Source organism: Pholcus phalangioides, unplaced genomic scaffold (genome assembly GCF_987345545.1).
Source record: "Pholcus phalangioides strain wild (caught in Gottingen) unplaced genomic scaffold, Ppha-v1.0 ptg000022l_1, whole genome shotgun sequence".
Taxonomy (NCBI): domain Eukaryota; kingdom Metazoa; phylum Arthropoda; class Arachnida; order Araneae; family Pholcidae; genus Pholcus; species Pholcus phalangioides.
In genome coordinates, this window is record NW_028301615.1 from 17,034,800 (window position 1) to 17,056,721 (window position 21,922).

At 41.4% G+C, this 21,922-nt stretch overlaps 1 protein-coding gene across 1 annotated transcript; it reads right to left on the bottom strand.

The window, feature by feature from the left end:
* Positions 1-5,790: 5,790 nt before the first annotated feature.
* On the bottom strand, positions 5,791-10,561 carry LOC149069538 (uncharacterized). Its single transcript, XM_089250215.1, has 2 exons — positions 10,453-10,561; positions 5,791-6,838 (listed from the first exon to the last, which is right to left on the bottom strand). The coding sequence occupies exons 1-2, from the start codon at positions 10,501-10,503 to the stop codon at positions 5,930-5,932; spliced, it is 960 nt and encodes a 319-aa protein (XP_089106341.1). The 5' UTR covers positions 10,504-10,561; the 3' UTR covers positions 5,791-5,929.
* Between the last annotated feature and the right edge of the window lie 11,361 nt (positions 10,562-21,922).

The window sequence follows — 21,922 nt, forward strand, 5'->3', positions numbered from 1 at the left end:
TCAGGCAACGCAGCCAGCACCTCTGTAATCGATTCAGCTGGTAACTCCAGGGATTGGGTTCTAAAACGAGAGTAAGAAAGAAAAGAAAAAGAGAAAGCAAGATTAAAATAATATTAGAGACAGGTTGTTTACACAAAGATAACTCTTTTAATCCTTTGTCCGTTTGTTGTTATTATTTATGATCATGAAGTAACGGCATCTTAGTCCAAGATGAACACTCGTCCACCTGGAAAGAAACTTATCAATAAAATATTTGAGTTAGAGGGATGTCTGGCGAAAAAACCAATACAATTTCAATTTGATAATATCTTATCTCAACGTCAATATATTCTTGATTTCACTCAGCTAACAAAATAATCAACTCATGCAAATAGTGGCATAAGCGTACTTGTCATAGACATTCATTTGTCGATTGAGCATCATTAACCGTACAAAAGTATCAATGGGTATGAATTCTGAATGCAAATATTACAACTATAGCACTCGAGAACGATTTAATTTATATGGCCATTCCAAAACCGATATTGTAGCATAAAAAAGGGGGGAAAATGCATGGATTAAACGAATAATAAAAAAATTGAGGCTTCCGATGGACCGCAATCCCTTGACGGAAAGACCATCACTCTAAAACTAGAAGAAAAAAAATGTATAAGTGCAAGTCAATGAATACAAATACAAGCAATCGTGTATGCAAATAACAAGCATTCCTCATCTACCGTAAATAAAAATCGAATTCATTCAAAGTAAATGAAAACTTCAGCATTAAAACTTTTACCTCTGCTTCTTTCACGACGTCCTCGACCCCATCGAAAGCTTCGGCGACTTTGTCGACGGTCTCCTCCAGGACTTGCGAAGCCTCATGCAGCGCAAATGAAAGATTAAAGCTTTAAATTACTGTCCAAAAAAAAGCCGAAATCACCCGATGTAAATTAATTTATAGTAAATTTTCCGATTATCATCAATTATATCCTATTATGAATGCTGTAACTTCTTTCTGTAAGTTACTTCATCGATAATACCAGATGAAGTTATTATTAAGAGCCGCGAGCCATGGGTAGAAAGTTTTCTAACCGTGCGAGGTTTGTCGAAAAATTTGTATGCACGAGCACCATATCCCTCATCACCAAGCAGTGGCAGATTAAAGTCAGTAGGAGCCCCGGGCACAAAAGAAAATATTGCCCCCCCCCCCCCAAATTAGAAAAAAGTGTGAAGTTGCGTTTTTCTGGGCCGTTTAGAAGTCAGGGCCTCGGGTGCGCATCCGGTGCGCCCTCCGTTTAATCCGCCTCTGTCACCAAGTCTTGCCCTATATCACTCAAATCCAACATTTAGCTATTTCAAGGTTACAGGAAAGTATAACAGTCAAAAGGTCCTAAATACAAGGACCGGTATAATCAACCCCCAACAAACCAGTCTACGTCCCCGAGCTCAAACTACCCCTTTAGACATAACCCTTTTGTACAGATTTACTGAAAGTTTTAAGTTTTTAATTTACCGCCACTCGCAAGGGATTTAAATTGTCAAGACTACAACATGTGACAATGATGATGCAAGAGAGAGAAAAAAATAAAAAATATAATCAAATTTTCTCTTAAAACAAACTGCTATGAATTAGGAAAAAAGACTTACCCTTTGGATGACGGCTTCCGAGACGAGCTCGTCCAACCACCGCGCTATGACTTTGTCTTATGATATGAATGAGATTCATGATGTCTCGTTAAAGAAATATTTTTCACAAATCAAACAAAATGATGGAAACGATCTCTCGTTAATGGATCGATAGATTGAGTGTTATAACTTACCACTTGCTTATTGACGAGGTCCGCGATGTATGATGCATCCGCGGTGAACGGGACGACCTCCTATGGGGGAAAACGCACAGTCAGAATTCATGGATAGAACAAAAAGTTTGGAGAGCTATGGTCCGGAGTTCCGAGGCTCTATCATCCCTTCTCTTCAGAAAGTTTTCTCTCACTTCCCCCTTCACACAACTCAAACCAACTCATACAGGACCCTTAGGTTCTACTGCTTCCTTAGACCAGCGGTTCTCAACCTTTTCTGACGGAAGCAGGAGCCCTTTTTAACGTATTATTTCTATGGCGGAGCCCCGTTTGGCTCAAGGAGCCCTTTTTAGTATATAACTTATATGGGGTGGAACCCTTCAGAACTCTTTTTTTTATTTATTAATCAAATTTACTGATTTATTTTACTTTCTTCGAGCTGCTGGGGAGCCCCTGGGAAGTTTATATGGAGCACCGGTTGAGAACCGCTGCCCTAGACCATTCCATCTCCCCCAGGGGCGATTTTCCCCTGTTGGGAAACACTGATCTCTAGATCATGTTCAAACCTTTCTCAATAACTAGAGTAGATACACTGTAAAAGTCCGTTATAACGAGTATGGTTTATAACAACCATCTCGGTTATAACGAGTGATTTGCAGGTGATTGTCAGAGAACTAATGTTACAAAAACATTCGCTTATAACGAGAAGTCCGTTATAACGACAATTTTTATCGTGATCGTGAGCCGTCGTTATATCGGACTTCTACTGTAATTTCAACTATTTATAGGCAAGCACCCAAAAGTGCTCGACTGTTTCCCATTTTTGTGCTCACGAGTGTTCTTGATTCCCGAGATCTAATTAAACCATCCTATTCAAGTTGCATTCAAGAACTCACATTATATTTGACCTTAATTTAGGCATAGTTCGGAGTTGCTGTTTGGGTGCTCTTTTTTCTAGCAGAGCTTTTCTAGGAAAAGCTTTTTCGGAGGAATATAGACCCATAGGCGGAGATAGGCGTGAAAGTCTGGGGGGGGGGGCACGATGATGATGTCAAATCATATATACGCATATACATTGGATCAGTCGGCTCTATCTTTAACGCTTTGCCCCCTCCCCCCACCGTATCTCCGCCCATGTATGGACGAGATCCGTGTGTGGTTTAGTAGTAGTATAGAAGAACCTGTAAAAAAAGTATGGCATGGGGAGGGGGGTTGTTCCAGGATGTGGGGGGGGGCAGTGACTCGGAATACCTTACAACATGTTCCGGTGCCTCGTGTCCATAGGAGGCCTGCATGATTAAGCAAAGCAGATAGCCCAGATCATCACCGACTCACGGCCCTCACAAGGGTGGGATTGACAGGGCTTCGGCCCGGGATTATCTCAACATTTTTTTCCCCACGTCATAAATTCAACATAGAGGGGCCCCACCAAATATCTCAGCCTAAGAGCCTTGTTCCACGATGTAAGGACCCATGCACAGTTGAATCTCCTTGAACGAGCACTCCCCGTTAATGAGAAAAAAAAAAATTTGGTTTCCTGCGAGTCTCCGTTACCGAGAGGTTCTACTACATATACTAGCTATCTAGCATAGGCGGAATTAGGAAGAGGGCGGCCGCCTCCGTTTCCCAAAAAATTTGTATTACTAGCATAGGTGAAAGGGTGAAGGTCGATTCCCCCCTCCCCGTACGAAAAGCCTGTATTCGCTTATGCTAAGAGGTATTGAATAATCAACTTTTGTCTCCTTTGCCCCCCACAGATTCACCTGTGTCCACAATATGGTAGCTGTGCTGTGGTAAATGTACTGGATTTGAGCCTCTGCTATTGCGTTACCTCTCACGGGAGCGGGTGAGCAGGCAAACGTAATTTTACCGCCCCTTCATTCATTCATTCACCCCTTCTACCACTGAAAAAGTCACCGTTGAAAAACCGTTTTGTAACAATTTTTGGTTTTTATCTCTTTCAAGAATACTGCCCGGGGCGCATACTGCTTTTTTTGCCTCCATCCCCACTTCTACTTCCAGCCCTGCATTTTGTGCATACAGTATAATACTGGAAATTACACGATGTCCCATAAATTTGCGAATAGTTTAAAAGTTCATAAAAATTGAATGAATTGGTATATTCGGATGTGGCTCAAAAATTAGTTCGAATTTTTATCAATACAGGGAGTTGTACGTCAGTCCGGCAGTAGTGATTGGGCCTTGAACCTTTTCTCAATCTCTTCTGTACCCGAAACATTCGTAAATCTTTAGCCGGCGTTTCGGGGCTGAGGTAAAACTGCTTCACTAATAGTGCTCTATCCACCAATGTCAGTATCACAATGAAAACCTTATTTAAGTGCCAGTAACGTGAATATTCAGAAATGAGCTGTCAGGTGTACATCCTGCTTGTTATAGGACTCCGATTTGCATATTTCCAGTGATTTGCTTTCATGCAGGGCCCCTCTATCGACAAAAATCCAAGCTAATTTCTTCTGTATCAAACAAAAAAAAACTTTTTCTGCAAACAGCATTCAAATATACTATTTACGCTTCAATTTTTAAAATATCTACGAATTTATGGGCAGTGCCGTCTAAACGCATGGGCCCACCCGGGCACGGCCCGGGGGCCTCACGAAAACGAGATCTAGTTAAAATTTTCTAGAATTTATCTGGTAGGGCCTCAGAAAAGCCACTTGGCCCGGGGCCCATGATGCTTTTAAGACGGCCCTGTTTCTGAGACACCCTGTATATAAGGAACATCAACTTTTTTACATTTGACGCACCCTTGAGAATTTTGAATACAGTAAAAGTCCGTTAAAACGAGAATCTCTATATTACGAGTAATTCGCAAGTGATTGTCAAAGAGCTAATGTTAAAGATACAAAAATATCCGCCTGTAGCGAGTTATTTCTGAATGAAAGTCCGGACACATATTCGCTATAACGACAACGAGAATTCTCAAAAAGAATATTTTCCTTCCCCGTTTCTTTAAGTATTATATATAAAATGGAGACTGGAAAAAAAGAGTGGCATTTTTAAAAAAAATCTCTTCATCCTATTCATGTGTGTTTATAAACGGCGCATGTCAGTACATCTCCATAGATAAGACACCACTGCTGTATCTTATCTTCTTGTTCTCTTTCTAGGAGGTGGAAAACACAAAATTTCACCTGTAGGTGTGTTGGTTGGGCAGGTGGGGCATGACCTCTGGTTTTGACATCCTTTTTATTTCCCTCCCCCTCCCACCTTGTTCGAATTTTCCAAAAACACAGGTCAAACAAGTCTTGATAATTTTCTCTGAATTTAAGTGTTATAGGCCATTTTTGTAGTGCAATGAATACTTCGGTTGCAGAAACTGCTGCATCGCACAAAGTGAAGAATTTTGTTATACAATCTACATTGTGTATGCCTAAACAGTTAACTCTAGATGCATATTTCAACAAAAGTGGTTCGAAATGGAAAGAAAAAAAGAAAGGTAAATTTATCAAGTTTTTTTGTTTTCTTCCCCCATTTATACAGAGCAAAAAAACTAAAATTGGTTAACGGCAAGTGCGTTATAACGACAATTTTCCCTCTGGTTGTGAACTGTCGTTATAATGTACTTATACTTTTGCTGTATCTTGCAGCACCTGCGTCTTATATCGCTATCTTGATTTATTACCTATATCCTATACTCCTTATATTATCCTTATATCTCTTATTATTATCCTTATATCTCTTGTTATTATCCTTATATCTCTTGTTATTATCCTTATATCTCTTGTTATTATCCTTATAGCTATTATTATTATCCTATTCTCCTGATATTATTCTTACTCCATATATCCTATTATTTCGATACTCCATATATCCTATTATTTCGATACTCCAAACTGCCGGACTCATTGATTTTGGACAAAGCCCTGTTTATTTCTAAGCTCAATGGTGTAAGTCCGTTAAAACGAGAATCTGTAATATTATCTCTAAAAATATCTCTCGGTATACTGTTTGGGAATTGCAACCACACCACACACAAAAAATAGATGCAAAATATTTTTTAATTGTTTTTAATGGAAGATCTATCTACAAGGTTTCAGATAAAAATATGCATATATAGTAATAAAAAATTAAAAGCAATTTTTTTCCCCCTCCACAGTCAAGTCAATATCGATCAAATTTTTCTTTTTCATTTACACGCCACTTGGTAGATAGGACTGCCAATCGAACGTCGAGAAGCTGTACTTGTCCTGGATGCTTGACGGGATGGAGTTGCCATTCGAGATCCACTTCTTCCAGTCGTATCCTCCCTTTCCACCGCTGCTGGTCTGAGACGAGACGTCACTCCCGCCGTCTGAGGTCGATCCTACGTCACTGGTTCCGGAGACGTCGCTGGTACCGACATCGCTCTTCCGGTTGGATTTCGAAAGCCATTTCTTCCAGTCGTAACCTCCCTTGCCGCCTTGTTTGGCCGTGGTGCCTGTGGACTCTTGTTCGCTGCCGCCGCTTCCTCCTGAGGACGAGTCGACGTCGCTGCCGGCTTCGCTTCCGCTCGCGCTTGATTTGGACAGCCATTTCTTCCAGTCGTATCCACCTTTTCCTCCGGATTTCGACAGCCACTTCTGCCAGTCGTAACCGCCTTTACCTTTGCTTGCGGATGCAGAAACGCTTGTGGCGGTGGATTCTGATGTAGCGGACGAACCCGACGTACCGACGCTGCTGCGTTTGGACAGCCACTTGCTCCAGTCGTACTTGCCCTTCTTTCCGGATGGTTTCTTGCTCTTTGCTGATCCACCTGAAGGTTTCTTCGACGGCTTGACCTTCTTCGGGGCAGCCATCACGTCACTTGGAATGTACGAGTTGAGGACATCGCTGGGGATGTAAGAGTTTGACAGCCACTGCTTCCAGTCATATCCGCCTTTGCCTGCTGGTGCCATTTCGAATACGTCGCTTGGAATGTAAGAGTTGGACAAGAACTTGGTCCAGTCGAATCCACCTTTGCCGCCCTTTCCGCCTTTACCCGTTGATGAAACGGCAACATCGGAGCCGCCGCTCGCCGACGATTTGCCGTTCTTCGACAACCATTTCTGCCAGTCGTACGGCTGAAATTATATTAAAAAACATGCAATAATTATAATCCGATAGCGACTCATCTACAAAATATAAGCAATTACACATCAAGTGAAGATCTTGAAACACTGTGGCAGGCAAATCCAGGGCTATACGTCGGGGGAAGGTGAATTAGTGGAAGTAAAAAATATGTAAGATGAGTGTACATCCCGTATTTTACGAGACAAAAACGTTATAGTAAAACCCCTCTTAACGGTTACCTCTCAGATGAAGTTACCCACCTTTTACTGACGAACTTTTACTTTCTGCAGTGCCCGCAAAAGAGAGGTTTTACTGTATATTCATTATATTTCTGGTTCTTGTGAGGCGCAACTCTCCCCCCACCCCATGGATTCACGCCCATGCCCCCCCCTTGTGGGGGGGGACAGGGCTCTAGCCCTGGGGCTCGGGACAGTTCTCATCATTTTTTGCTTTTTCACGCTATAAATTAACTACAGAAGGGGGCCCGTAAAAAGTCTGACCGGGGGCCCGCAAAAGATTCCAGCCCGAGGGGCCCCACTCCAGGATGTGGGGGCCATGTTCACGCCTGTGCTGTGGATCCATATGTTCTGTACGAATTAAAAGCCGGTGGTTTTTAAATTTCCCTCCTAAAATAAAAGCTACTTTAACGCACATCAACTCCGGTCATAGCACAAAGGGGCCGTTCAAGTATTGCTTCATCGTCGATGGGGGGGGGGGGGGGGTTCCGATTTGCTGACTTTTGATGACAAGGGGGAAGGGGGGTTTGGATAATGCTTACGTCATCAACCACCCTTTATGAAACTATGAGTTAGGATTCAGAGGGGCAGAGCTAATGACGAAATTTTGCTAACAAGGGGGGGGGGGGTAGGGCGTTTCCGATTTGTTGACTTTTGCTGACAAGGGGGGGGGGTCAAAAATGGCTAAAAATTTGCTTACGTCATACAGCAATTTACTATCGATAGAGTTGGATTGGAAACGAATTCGCTATCTATCGGTGGTCACCTCAGGTTCGTTGGAAAAGAACTCGTTACCTATGTTTCCCTCAGGATGGAACCCCCGGACCTGACGGAAACCTTCATGGTAGACGAGCATCACAACAACGAGCGCCAAAAGCCTAGTTGGTCTTCCATTGAAAAAAAAAAAAAATCTCTACAGAGTAATCAGCCCTACGATATTTACATTACACCAAAAAAAAACTAAAAAAAATATCCACTCAATCAGCCGGTTTCTCAATTTCGATCTAAAATAAGAGATAGCAGCCCCTGGACACACCAGATGCATTGATGCAGTAGTTCAATTTCATATACACGCGAATCCAACACAGCTTATCGTAGATGATTGCCCAATGGGGATGCATCGAGGCTGTGAACGTAGACAAGTACCTAAGTGAACATTATATTGCATAAAGTGGCCACACACATGAAAACAAATTAAATGTTTTAGAAGGATCATAGAATTGGATTTTACATAATGCAGAATAAATAGTGAAAAGAATGATAATGCGGACAATACGCGAACTTGTCATGCAATTTGCCTACACCACTGCCATCATCTCTTCCCAAACTAACGGGTTTTACGTTTTTGAAGTAATTTAGTAATTTACTACCGAGTAATGTAGTTACTTTTTTTTAATCTATGCATGAAGAAAATGTATCTATGTATCTATGTATAGAGAAAAATGTTTTGTCTCTAAGTTCAAACTATGAATGTATTGTGTGGAATTTCTCTGCCGGATAAGCACGATCGCGCAAGATTGGGCGCGTTGCACAAAACAAATAAGACAAACACAGGAGATGGAAGATAATCTCATGGACTGGCATCGTCGGAATTCGGGGTGCTCGGCGCCCACGACATTTGTGGCACGGGTCAGAGCAAACCCGGCATTGATTCACAAATCTAGATTTCCTACATAAAGGCGCGTATACACTAGCGTGCCGATCCTGCAACGCACGACCCCCTGCAGCAGTTCTAATCCGCTCGTGGGTACACAAACTTCCTTTGTGTTCCTTTCTTTTCTTTGTGTTCGTTGAAAAAACCGATTCCAGATGGGTCCAGTGAAAACAGCTCAAGAATCGTTCGCAACACCGTACAAATTACGGAACAACCAATTGCGAATGCTTTCATTGCATGATCTGCGCGTTAATGCCAAAGACGAGCGCCCAGAGGTTCGGAACACTTCCGACCTCCCTTTGACTTAGGTGGATTGCAATTCACTCAAATTACGTGACAGCTGGACTTGAAGAAATATTGGCAACGAGATAGGTCTAGTCCTGTCTTACTGCCCTGATGTTTTTCCCTTCTTACATGCGACACAGGGAAGGCCGTCTTAAGAGCATCATGGGTCCCCGTGTCAAGTGATGTTTTTGAGGCCCTACCAGGAAAATTCTCGAAAATTTCGACCACTTTTCATTTTTGTGAGGCCCTCTCATCTTGAGGCTCCTACAAACTCGCCCCTAAACGTAATTTCAACGAGGCAAATTATCCACTTATGCAAAATATTCTTCGCTCGCACTTCAATGATTTCCCATCCACGTCATCTTCTAATCTTTGGGCCCTTGCGTTAAGACGGCACTGGACACAGGGCTGAAATTGAGCCGATGTGGCACGGATCAGCCCGCACAATGTAATACCACATTGGAGATATCTCTGGGTGGGGTGTTGCACTATGCCGCAAATTATTGAGAGCAATAAACCCTGAAGCACCTGTAAATTAAAGCGGACTCATCGTCCATCTTTAAGCAAAGAACATGTTTGCCGCTACAATTGATGTTGTGGTGAAGGTTTTAAAAAAAAAAGAAGCAGGGGATAGGCAACAGTGATTGGCTGTAACGATCATATTGACTTCACACTTTCATTCACAGATGGCGGATGAGTAAGCCTGCTTTATTTCAATTAGCTCTAATTAAACAGTGTTAAAATATTAATTGCGTATTTCATTTTGACTTTATTTGCTTAATAAGACTGTAACTTAAAATTCTGTCAATTTAGGAATGCTTCATATGAATACAGTTGAATCCCGTTATAGTGAACTCCAAGAGACCGAAGAAATCACTTCGTTATAACGAAAGGTCGTTATAAAGGAATTCCAGGTTTTTTGCATTGTTCCTATGTAAACTTATCTGGAGGATTCGTAAACTGTTTGTTAAAATGAGATTTTTGTTACATCGGTATTCGTTAAAACGGGATTCCACTGTAATAATACAACCACTGACAATGAAGTTCGGAAGGACAGTTTCGAAGGACAGTAAGGTAACTTTCATTAACATTTCTTCTACGTTAATGGGTCAGGACTATTCACCGAACTTTATTGTCAGAGGTTGTATGTAATCTACTATAATAATAGTATGTCTTCGCCTCATTGACAAACATACAGAAAAATCACCTAAGCCAGGTTTTATGGCGTACCTGCAAACCAAAACGTTCACGAAGCTATCTATATTGATTTTCTAGTGAATATATAGAGCAAAAAAATAAAGGAAAAGAAGTCAGTTCCAAGGCCTACAGACTAAACCCTGGCGGCCTCCCCCTTTGGAAATGCATACAATTGCCGCAGAGACAGACCGTAAAAAGTTCAAGACCGGTCATGATTAATGAAATTATATCAGAATTTTTAAATGGGACTTACCTTGGCCGCCGACAAGGCCACACACGCCATCAATACGATTAAAACCTTCATTTTTTTTTTGGCAACGAATGAATATTCCTTTCAATGTCTGTTGGTATTCTTTTCTTGTTCAGTAAAAGGACTGTTTTGTTGATTTCGCCAACTTTTATTGATTTTTAAAGATTTTTATTATCACAAGTACCTTTTGTTCTCGCAGGTGATAATAATAAATAATAATTGATTGCGTCACTTATTTATCACGAAAGACCGTATTGGCCATAGGACAGCGAAAAATTATCATTGTTCGTTCGCAGTAGTAATCGCGCCATAATCTTTCGGTTTTGTGACGTCAAGAGCAACTGGTGACGATGGGGGTTTAAACCAGTTTTCGGTCTGAATTTAAAAAAAAAATTTAGTTCATTGTTATTATGTAAATTTTATTCATTTCTTTATTTTTTTTTTTCTCTGAGCAGACCGAATATTAATTACATCCATAATTCAAATCAAATTCACTATCATATAACAATACAAAAAAAAATATATATATATATATGAGAAAAATTTACCAAGGAGTCAATCAAAAAAATTACCCATTCTGGTAAATGCAAGTAAAAATTAGTATGGAAAAGCAGAATATTCAACTAAAAAAAATTCAAATTATTCAAATTAAAATTAAAATTCATGGCAACAAAAAACAACAATTTAAAAACAGTTCTACATGTCACGTCTGAACTATATATATTTTTTGGATGTTGGAATCAAAGCAAAAACAACTAGATGCAGCATGTAATCAAATTAAACTGTTACGTTATTTAAGAATTACGCATTGAGCAACAGAAAAACATTAAAACAAATTTTCTCTACTATCAACATGTATTGCTTGACACATTTTTTAAAGGATGTTAAATTCGTATTGCGAGTGATTTCTGGTTTTAATGTATTGTAAAATTTTGAGATAAGTAAAATGTTTCTTCAACATTGTTTTATGAGGTAACAGAAGTGAATACATATTATTTAATCTGGAGATCGAGATGTAAAGGCAAAGAGAACTGACCTTTGAATACGAGAATAGATTCATAGAAATATAATTGACAATGTAAGTATTCCAAGATGAAGTTGTATTGATGGTGTAGTGAAGTTGTGGTGATTCTAATTATTCTCTTATGGAGGTCGGCTGACTATAGGGTTAAAGGTAGTCAGAACCCCAGACTGTTAGTAGGTGTGAGTGAAACAAGGAGTAATAGAGTCAGTAAAAACGACTGCTTCAAGTAATATTTGAGATAGTAAAATTTATAAATTCTTGAAATTCTAAATATTCTTGAAAACATCTGTTAACTGCGTAACATCCCGAAGAAAACGCATACCTGATTTTATTACTTTAAATTTTTGATGCCGCTGGCATTACGTATGTCTTCAACGTTTTACATCCGAAGGGTCCATATCAATATTTTCGTAAAGTTACGCGGGCCACATCTAATGAGAGGGGTAAATCACCGGGGATAGGAAACCCCTCACATCCCTCCTTTCGGTGACTACACAATGAGTTGTTACGGTAAAATTTGAATTTATCCCAAAACAAAATTATATATAAATACAAATACAAATACAAATACAACGCCACAACAGGCAAAATGCCCAACGAGGTGGCTGATAAAAAGATGCCCATAAAAATATGGATGTCATATGTTTCAAAAATACAGCAACCCCATTAAAAATGCAATTAACACAAATTATAAACAATATATACACATGATAAAATATTATACAATGCCCATAAAGAATACTTATGGTTGTCTTATTCTAAGAATGGATAGCTTCTCGATTTACCCCAACATGTTTATCGTATTTCTTTTTAAACGTGTCAATTGTGTTACAATTTACTACCTCCGGGGGTAAGCTATTCCATTTATTAACAACCCTATTAGAGAAAAATTCCCTGCGACACCATAACCTTGCATTGTCCCTCACCAATCGATACTGGTGTCCCCTTGTAAAAGCGGTTGATTGGCGGTGTACTAAAAGTTCATGGTCCATCCTATCTATCCCATTGAAAATTTTGAACACTTCGATCATATCTCCTCGACACCTGCGTTCATCCAATGTAAACATATTCAAAAAATGAAGTCTCTCTTCATAACTCAAGCCCTGTGTGCCAATAAGGACACGCGTAGCTCTTCTCTGCACCCCTTCAATCAAGTCTATGTCCCTCTGTAGGTATGGTCTCCAAAACCTTACCGCATACTCCAGTCCAGGACGAACTAAGCCTCGAAAAAGCGGAAGAATGACTTTAGGAGAACGCGAAGAGACCTTTTTGAAAATGAGACCAAGCATTCTATTCGCTTTTTTGACAACCGCTGAACAATGTTCAGAAAACTTAAGTCGCTCGTCAATGAGAATTCCCAAATCGGTGACTCTAGTTGCATCCGGGATAGTGACACCATTCAACTCGTAGGAGAACCGTGGGTTGTTCGAACCAAAATGAGCGACCATGCACTTATCTACGCTAAACGTCATGCTCCATTCATTTGCCCATGCTGCAATCTTGTCTAAGTTGGTCTGGAGCAACTCCCTATCGCTTTCATTCCCGATTACCCCCATTAGCTTCACATCATCTGCGAATTTGCTAGTAATTCCATCGATACCCTGATCGAGTTTGTCGATAAAAAGTGAAAAAAGTATGGGGCCAAGGACACTTCCCTGAGGAACTCCACTTGTGACGTCTGTCCAACCAGAGAATTCCCCGTTCACCATAACTCGTTGCGACCTATCTCTTAACCACGATTCTATCCAATTCAGCAAGTTGCCCCCTATTCCAATCTCGTGTAAACGCTTCAAGAGTTTGCCATGTTGTACCCGATCGAATGCCTTCTGGAAATCAAGGTAAACAACGTCGACATTTTTGCTCTTACCCAAAGCCTTAGTCACGTAATCATAGAAGCAAAGGAGGTTAGTTACACATGACTTCCCCTTCCTGAACCCATGCTGATTATCCGACAATACATTATTCTCGTCTATCCACTTCACAAACTGCCTTTTGATGATAATTTCCAAAATTTTCGAGAGGGAGCTCGTCAAACTCACTGGACGATAATTAGACACCACTTCTCTACTACCCTTCTTAAATATCGGAACAACGTTAGCCAGTTTCCAATCTCTCGGGACGATACCCTCAGCAACACTACTCCTGTATATCTGTGCGACTGGCCCCAACAATTCATTAGCACCTTCCCTGAGAACCCTGGGATAGATATCATCTGGTCCTGGTGCTTTGCTTGCACATACATTTCTTAGAAGATTTAGGACCTCCACGTCTTCTACTTGAATATCGTTGAGGGTTTTATTACCCCATGCAACACCCGTATATCGAATATCATTATCTCCATTAAAAACCGACGCGAAAAAGTCATTGAAAGCACTACACATGCCTGCATTGCTCTCTACCTTAGAGCCTCCTATCGAGAGGGGACCAACTGTCCCCTTACATCCATTATTGACGTATCGAAAAAATGATTTTGGGTCAGCGCCAATGTTATCTGCCAACCTAGATTCAACTTCCTTTTTACTATCCCTTATCGCTTTCTTCAACAGTCTTCTTTTATCAGTAAACAATGATAGGTCACCACGTCCACTTTTATACTCTCTGAATGCTCTTTTCTTTTCAAGATAAAGGTTCCGCACGCTATCCGTGAACCATAGAGGGTGTGATGTACAAACACGCTTTTTTCGAACAAAGGGTATGACGTCGTGCAAAACAGAGGACAGCTTCGTACTAAATTCTTCCCATTGACTTACCACCCCTACTGATTCCAACCGGTCTTTGAAAACTTCCGCTAACCTTCCTCTCAAAACATCAAAGTTAGTTCTCCGAAAACAAGGAACCAGTCTTTTGTTATCAACCTTACCCGAGGAAAAGTTACAGTGAAATCTGACGATACGATGATCACTGGAAGAAAACTCTTCCCCCACCGAAACATGTTCAACTAGATCCTCAGAACTAGTAAGAACTAAATCCAAAATAGCAGTACCCCTTGTGGCTTCTAATACATGCTGATACAAAAAATTATCGAGCACCAACTTAAGAAAGTCTCTTTCATACTGATTTCCAGATGAAAGGTTCTCCCAATCAATACCCGGGTAATTGAAATCCCCTAGTATGAGAACCCTCTGTCGCTTACACATGTAGGAAATTTCATCATGCATTTTGGCGATATAGTTTTGATCCCTATTCGGTGGATTGTAACAAACCCCAACAATAAGCTTATGACGTCTTTTGTTCTCAAGTTCAACCCATATGGTTTCAATATCACTTCTCTGCACGTTACACTCTCTAGCCTTCAAACAGGATTTCACGTATATCAACACTCCACCCCCTTTCCTATCAGATCTATTTCTCAAAAAAGTATCGTATCCTGAGATGTGTAAGAAAGATTCATCCCCATCGTTTGCCCAAGATTCTGTAATGGCTATAAGATCCAAGCCCTCCACAACTATCATAGTTTCTAAAAAATCTTTCTTATTACCCAAGCTCTTGGCATTTATTAACACACATTTTAATTTGCCCGGTGGTTTGTTGTCAATCGAGAAGCCATCCAAGTCAGAGGTGGGTAATTTCAAGTCAGTACTGTTGTGATTATCATTAACTAACCCGCATTCCCGACTACGTGGTCTGGGAGTAAAAAACCTGACCTAAGACTATCGTAAACCTCCCAGACCCCTCTCTTATTTAGATGGATCCCATCCGAACGAAGCCACCTATCGGTAAATGCGGGAAGCTCCAAGAACGTGACCCCAAGTGAGGAGCAAATGTCCTTCAGGCCTATATTAAATTGGTGGATCCTACTCCTATATCCCCTACTACCCCTTGGCAGCACTGGAATCACTGCCACATCTGAACCCCCCTCCCTAGCGGATAATAGTAAATCCCGGTATTCTGACAGAGACAATACATAATTATACATAAATATACATACATAATATACATAAATTATAATTATCAATAACCTAGCCGCGGGTAACAGCTAGTACAAAATAAAATTAAATGTCTTGCCACTTGTTGCCATGGTCTAGGAATCAACATGGAAGTATGTATTATCAGTTGCTCCAAATATTTTTCCGATTGTTAAGCTTCTCGAAACGAAAAATTAAAACAATTATGATTTAAATGATTTTTTTTTTCAAAGAAATGAAGCCCCACTGTAACCAATAATTTGAAGCAATAAAAACAACGCTTCGTTTCTGGACGGACACTTTCGTTCTCTGGGCCTAGACGGCACTCCAGTTTTCAAGCCTGAACAGCCACTTGCATTCTTTTTTCGTGACTGGCCACCTTCGTTCCAGTTTGAACAGACGTTCGTGTGCCTGGATGGCCACATTCATTCTCGCTTTCAAGCCCGGACGGCCATTTCGTTCCGATTTTTAGAAGTGTTGGACTACCACCTCAGGATGTACATTAGGGCAAGTCCATCTTCTAGTTTACTGCCGTTATAGAGACAAACTCCACTAGCTAAACACAATTTCTTTCGCTCACTTCACTTCTCTTTATTGACATTCCGCCCCCATTACTAGCTTCGAAGTTCGTGTAAACATCTATTTTAATTCTCTGTCTCTCCTCCACCACCCCCTTCTCCTTAGTTGACGAGAAGCCAACTTCAGATCGATCTTCATTTTGATAGATTCCGGTCCTTCATTTGTGAGATTGTTTCCCACGCCGTTTCTTTAGTTACGAGTATATTTAACGCGCAGAGATTTCGCCTGACGAGAATATTTCGCGAAACGGAATAAGTGGGTGGGGGGCATCTGTACACGGATTTGTAGTCTTATTACTGGGTAAACATTGTTTGAAATATCTGGCCTGAGCTGGATTGATATGAGGTCTCGGTCAAGCATGGATCTATTGGGGGGAGGTGGTGATGGGATAATCACCCCCCCCCCCCAAGCGAAATATGCAATATTGCCTCCAATGCGAGATAATTCATTGAATTTTCATAATTTCTATATGATAATCTCAATGATGCATCCCTGACCCACCCTTACGGGTGTATAAGATGTTTAGTAAATCTGACGCTACAGTCCTGCCCAGTACGAAACTTGGCAGGGTGAAACGAGATAAATCCCCGAATCTAGTGCCAATGAGGTCAGATTCGAGAGACTGCCACTCTCTTAATGCTGAAAATGACCGTGGTGTGACAAAAATGATCAATGATCCATCTACACCTCATTGACCACGCATTTAGAACCGCACTCTACGTAGTGTTCGTAGCAAAACGACCACGGAAACCATACCCTATCTATCAACAGGTGTTCACATCAGAGGAACCACGTGAACCATATCCTATCACGTAGGATATTGCAGAGGGTCGAATAGCTCCATACCCGCTATTTATCAAGAGGTGATCGTATCAGAGGGACCGATTCAAGGACCGATTTTATCGATTTCAAGGTCACGAGAGATCACGTAGTATACTTAGCAAAAGGACCACGACCACCATATTTTATCGATTTCAAGGTCACGAGAGATCACGGGAACCATACCTTAGTAGAAGGACCACGAAAACTATATTCTCTCGATTTCGAGGTCACGAGAGATCACGGGAACCATACCTTATCCATCGGGAGGTGTTCGTGGCAGAGGGACCACGGAAACCATATTCTATACGAGAGAACCATAACCTAACTATCACGTGGTCTTCGCAAAAGGACCACGAAAAGCATATTCTATCGATTTCGAGGTCAAGATATCACGGGAACCACATACCTTATCTAGGTCACGAGAGATCACGGGAACCATACCTTATCTTAGTAGAAGGACCACGAAAACTATATTCTATCGATTTCGAGGTCACGAGAGATCACGGGAACCATACCTTATCTAACGGGAGGTGTTCGTGACAGAGGTACCACGGAAACCATATTCTATACGAGAGAACCATACCCTAACTATCACGTGGTGTTTTTAGCAAAAGGACCACAAAACCATATTCAATCGATTTCTAGGTCACGAGAGATCACGGGAACCATACCTTATCTATCGGGAGGTGTTCGGGTCAGAAGGACCACGGAAACCATATTCTATACGAGAGAACCATACCCTAACTACCACGTGGTGTTTTTAGCAAAAGGACCACGGAAACCATATTCTATCGATTTCTAGGTCACGAGAGATCACGGGAACCATACCTTATCTATCGGGAGGTGTTCGTGTCAGAGGGACCACGGAAACCATATTCTATACGAGAGAACCATACCCTAACTACCACGTGTTTTTAGCAAAAGGACCACGAAAACCATATTCTATCGATTTCTAGGTCACGAGATATCACGGGAACCACATACCATTATCTATCGGGAGGTGTTCGTGTCAGAGGGACCACGGAAACCATATTCTATACGAGAGAACCATACCCTAACAATCATGTGGTGATTTTAGCAAAAGGACCACGAAAACCATATTCTATCGATTTCTAGGTCACGAGAGATCACGGGAACCACATAACATATATCGGGAGGTGTTCGTGACAGAGGTACCATGGAAACCATATTCTATACGAGAGAACCACACCCTAACTATCACGTGGTGTTTTTAGCAAAAGGACCACGAAAACCATGTTCTATCGATTTGTAGGTCACGAGAGATCACGGGAACCAAACCTTATCTATCGGGAGGTGTTCGTGGCAGAGGGACCACGGAAACCATATTCTATACGAAAGAACCATATCCTAACTATCACGTGGTGTTTTTAGCAAAAGGACCACGAAAACCATATTCTATCGATTTCGAGGTCACGGGAAACACATACCTTATCTATCGGGAGGTGTTAGTGTCAGAGGGACCACGGAAACCATATTCTATACGAGAAAACCATACCCTAACTACCACGTGGTGTTTTTAGCAAAAGGACCACGAAAACCATATTCTATCGATTTCTAGGTGACGAGATGTCACGGGAACCACATACCTTATCTATCGGGAGGTGTTCGTGGCAGAGGGACCACGGAAACCATATTCTATCGATTTCTAGGTCACGAGAGATCACGGGAACCAAACCTTATCTATCGGGAGTTGTTCTTTTCAGAGGGACCACTGAAACCATACTCTATGCGAGAGAGCCACACTCTATCACGCGGTGTTCTTAGAGAATTTTGAGTGTTGATGGCAACAGGGTTTATGGGGACGTGTATGTGTGTGTGTGAGAGAGAGAAAATTTTTTGAGTGTTGATGAGGACAGGGTGGATGGGGATGTGTGTGTGTGTGAGAGAGAGAGAGATTTTTTTGAGTGTTGATGGGGACAGGGTGGCTACAGGGCGGTAACTATCGACCGCCCAATAATTTTTTTACACACGTGATTCCTTGTAAGAAACTAATATAGAAATGTGTTTCCAGTTTTTGATAACGCTTAAAAAATTGATTACGTCACTTCCAAATCCTGCCAAATTCACCAAACGTGACAACAAAACCTTGGATTTTTGCAACTGGATAACAATGGTATAACTTTAAGTGGAAATCGGCAAAAAGCAAAAGATTATTTTTTTATTACAAGGCGTCCATAATTAAAAGACCCTATTGTAAAGTAGCCTAAGTTCGAAACCAATCATCAGAAAAAAAATTGTGTGAAATTTTGTGGAGGACTTCATGAAGTGATAGGAATTTATTTCAGGGGGAAAATTAGTTGCACATGCGGGCGTTCCGCTTTGAATACCTGTAGTAAACAGGTAAATTTATGTAAATTATGTGATGTCACGTAATTATATATTACGTGATTATTACGTGATATATTGTTATGTCTGTAAATTTATGTGATGCCACGCAGCAGCTGTTGTAAAACCTAGAAACATTCGCGGAGATCTTGTTCCTCAATGTGTTTGCTGCTCACAATGACGACAAGTTTACGAGATCGCGCTTTCTTGGTCAAATTGTTTTACCAAAACAGCAATTGCGTAGTAACTGCTCCACGGAAATATCGGACTTGGAAGAGGATTCGAAAAGGTCCAATGAATGTTAAAAACCTTCGGAGTACGATCACGAAATTTGAAATTACAGGATCGTTGACTGTTTGTCCTTGAAGAGAAAGAAAACCCGTGTCTATAGACGTAGTACAGGAGGTTTCGCTACAGGGCGAAAAGGTTAGAGCTTCAAATTCTCGTAGTAGCACTAGTGTCAGGCGTGTAGCACAGGCGTTGGATAGGCCATGTTCAACTGTCCATAAGATCATGCGGAATATCCTCCGATATTATAACGTGATCCTCACGTATTCCCAAAGGGATCAGCATGATCCGTTCAGGGAATTTGTTAGTGTTAGTAAACATCCATGCCCGAACGCAGACCTGCACAGTGAGAAGCTAGCTCCCTAACCACTCGACTGCCAGGCAGCAAACGTGTACGAACTCTAACTTGTGCAACGATCGCTTCCACATGATTATGACGCTCGACTCCGGTTCTCACTGCAGTTTCTAGCTCACGTTGAGGTCGATTCAGAATAGCCTTCGAATATCCTCTGGACAGGCAAAGCACATTTTCCCCTTGGATGGTGCAATCAATATCCACAACTGCTGAATTTGGGAACCAGGAAACAGGGCCGCTTTAAGAGCATCATGAGCCCCCGGGCCAAGTGATTTTTCTGAGGCCCTACCAGAAAAATTCTCGAAAAATTCAACTACTTGTCATTTTTCTGAGGTTTTTGAGGCCCCTATTCTCTTTAGGCCCCAAGGCCGTGCTTGATTGGGCCCATGCGTTAAGGCGGCACTGCCAGGAAATCCGGACGCTATCTTAGAGGTTCTGTTGCATTCACCAAAAGTGACGGTGTGGATTTACTGCATCATTTATTCTCGGTCACTACTTGAAGTCACTACGAGAAGTTACGTTCTACAGGTCCAGTGACATGTTCGATCACCGGGAAGCGATATGCATTGCTGTTATAGAATGAAACTGTTCGGACTCTTCAAGTACGTCACTGCCTTGCAGACACGATCTTTATGCAAGACGGAGGTCCTCCACCCATTGCAGTTTGTGGTAAGAATATTCTGAAAACACATTTTACAGAAGAACGTGTCATCAGCCAGGACTTCCCTAATCTACGGCCTCCCCGATCTCCGGATCTTAATTCATGCGATTTTATACTTTTGGGGGCATTTGAAACGTCTGGTAAGTCGTGACAATCCAAGAACTTTACAAGATAAGAAATGGGACTTGCAAAAATGAGATATAGTTGAAATGTTTGAGGAGTATGCATGTAAATTTGCCTGGAAGGGCCTCAAAATCGCTTGGCCCGGGGGAAGGGGGCATGGGGCTCTTAAGACGGCCCTGCATCCATGGCCTCCCATATTAGTGAGGCTGACACAACTCTAGCCCTGGGGCCCGGGACAATCATCATTTTTTTTTTCATGCTATAAATTCACTATAGTTATAATTCACGGCCCATGAAAAAGTCTGGCTTAGAGGGAAGCCAAAGATCTCAGTCTAAGAGCCCTGCCCTAAATAGAAGAAGGGGGAACCATGGTTGTGCAAAGGCTTTTGATTCTAATTATGCAACCCAACTAACTTGACTAGCACAATAAGTTGTTGAATGAAATTGATCACAGTTAAAAACTGTCACGATGAAGTCCAACAAAAAGTTTACAATTTTTACGACTTCTCATTTATGTTATAAGTGTTTAACGTTGTAAGAGTTGCGTGAATATTTTTAAGCTTGGCTTTCAAATAATCATCCTTCTTGGCCAATAAGCGTTGAAGAAAACATGTTATAAAACCTAGACTATACTGTTGACTGATCGGACTTCGGAGGATGATTACCATCCCGGGCTCGGATATCAATCTTACTCATCTAGTTAACTTAATATCTCCATTAATAAACATATTTATCCGCGGGGGGGGGGGGTGCACCTCCCATAGGCGGAAATAGACTCGAAAGGCTGGATGGGGGGCATGATGATGTCTGTTTATAAAAATGGGAGGGGGACAATGATAATGGCTGGGGGGCATGACGATGATGTTAATTCATAAAAATGGGGGGGGGGGGAGGTACGATGACTGGGAAAACATGAGGATGATGATGATGATGTGAATTTATAAAAATGGAGGAGGCATGATGATGACGATGGTAGTTCATAAAAATGGAGGGGACGCGATGATGAGGGCTGGGGGAGGCATGATGATGATGATGTCAGTTCATAAAAATAGATCAGTCACCTTCGATATTGACGCTGCCCTTATGTTCCCCCCCCCCCCCCCCCCGTATCTCCATTTACGTGGTGTCCCGACGAAAATCATTTTCTAAGCCCCTCCGTGTCCAGGTATCCAGGGGGAAAGGGAGAGGGTGGGTCCCTTGTTGATCACCGAGGTTACGAAATAATATACCTGACTCAATGTTTTCGTGAACTTGTTTTTATTCATTATTCAGAATTATTGCTTTGTATCTTCCCCATTGTGTTCTGTCGGTTATCTTTCAGTATTGGATTAATCATGACTTGAGAAACTCCCAGAGAAATATTCTACTTT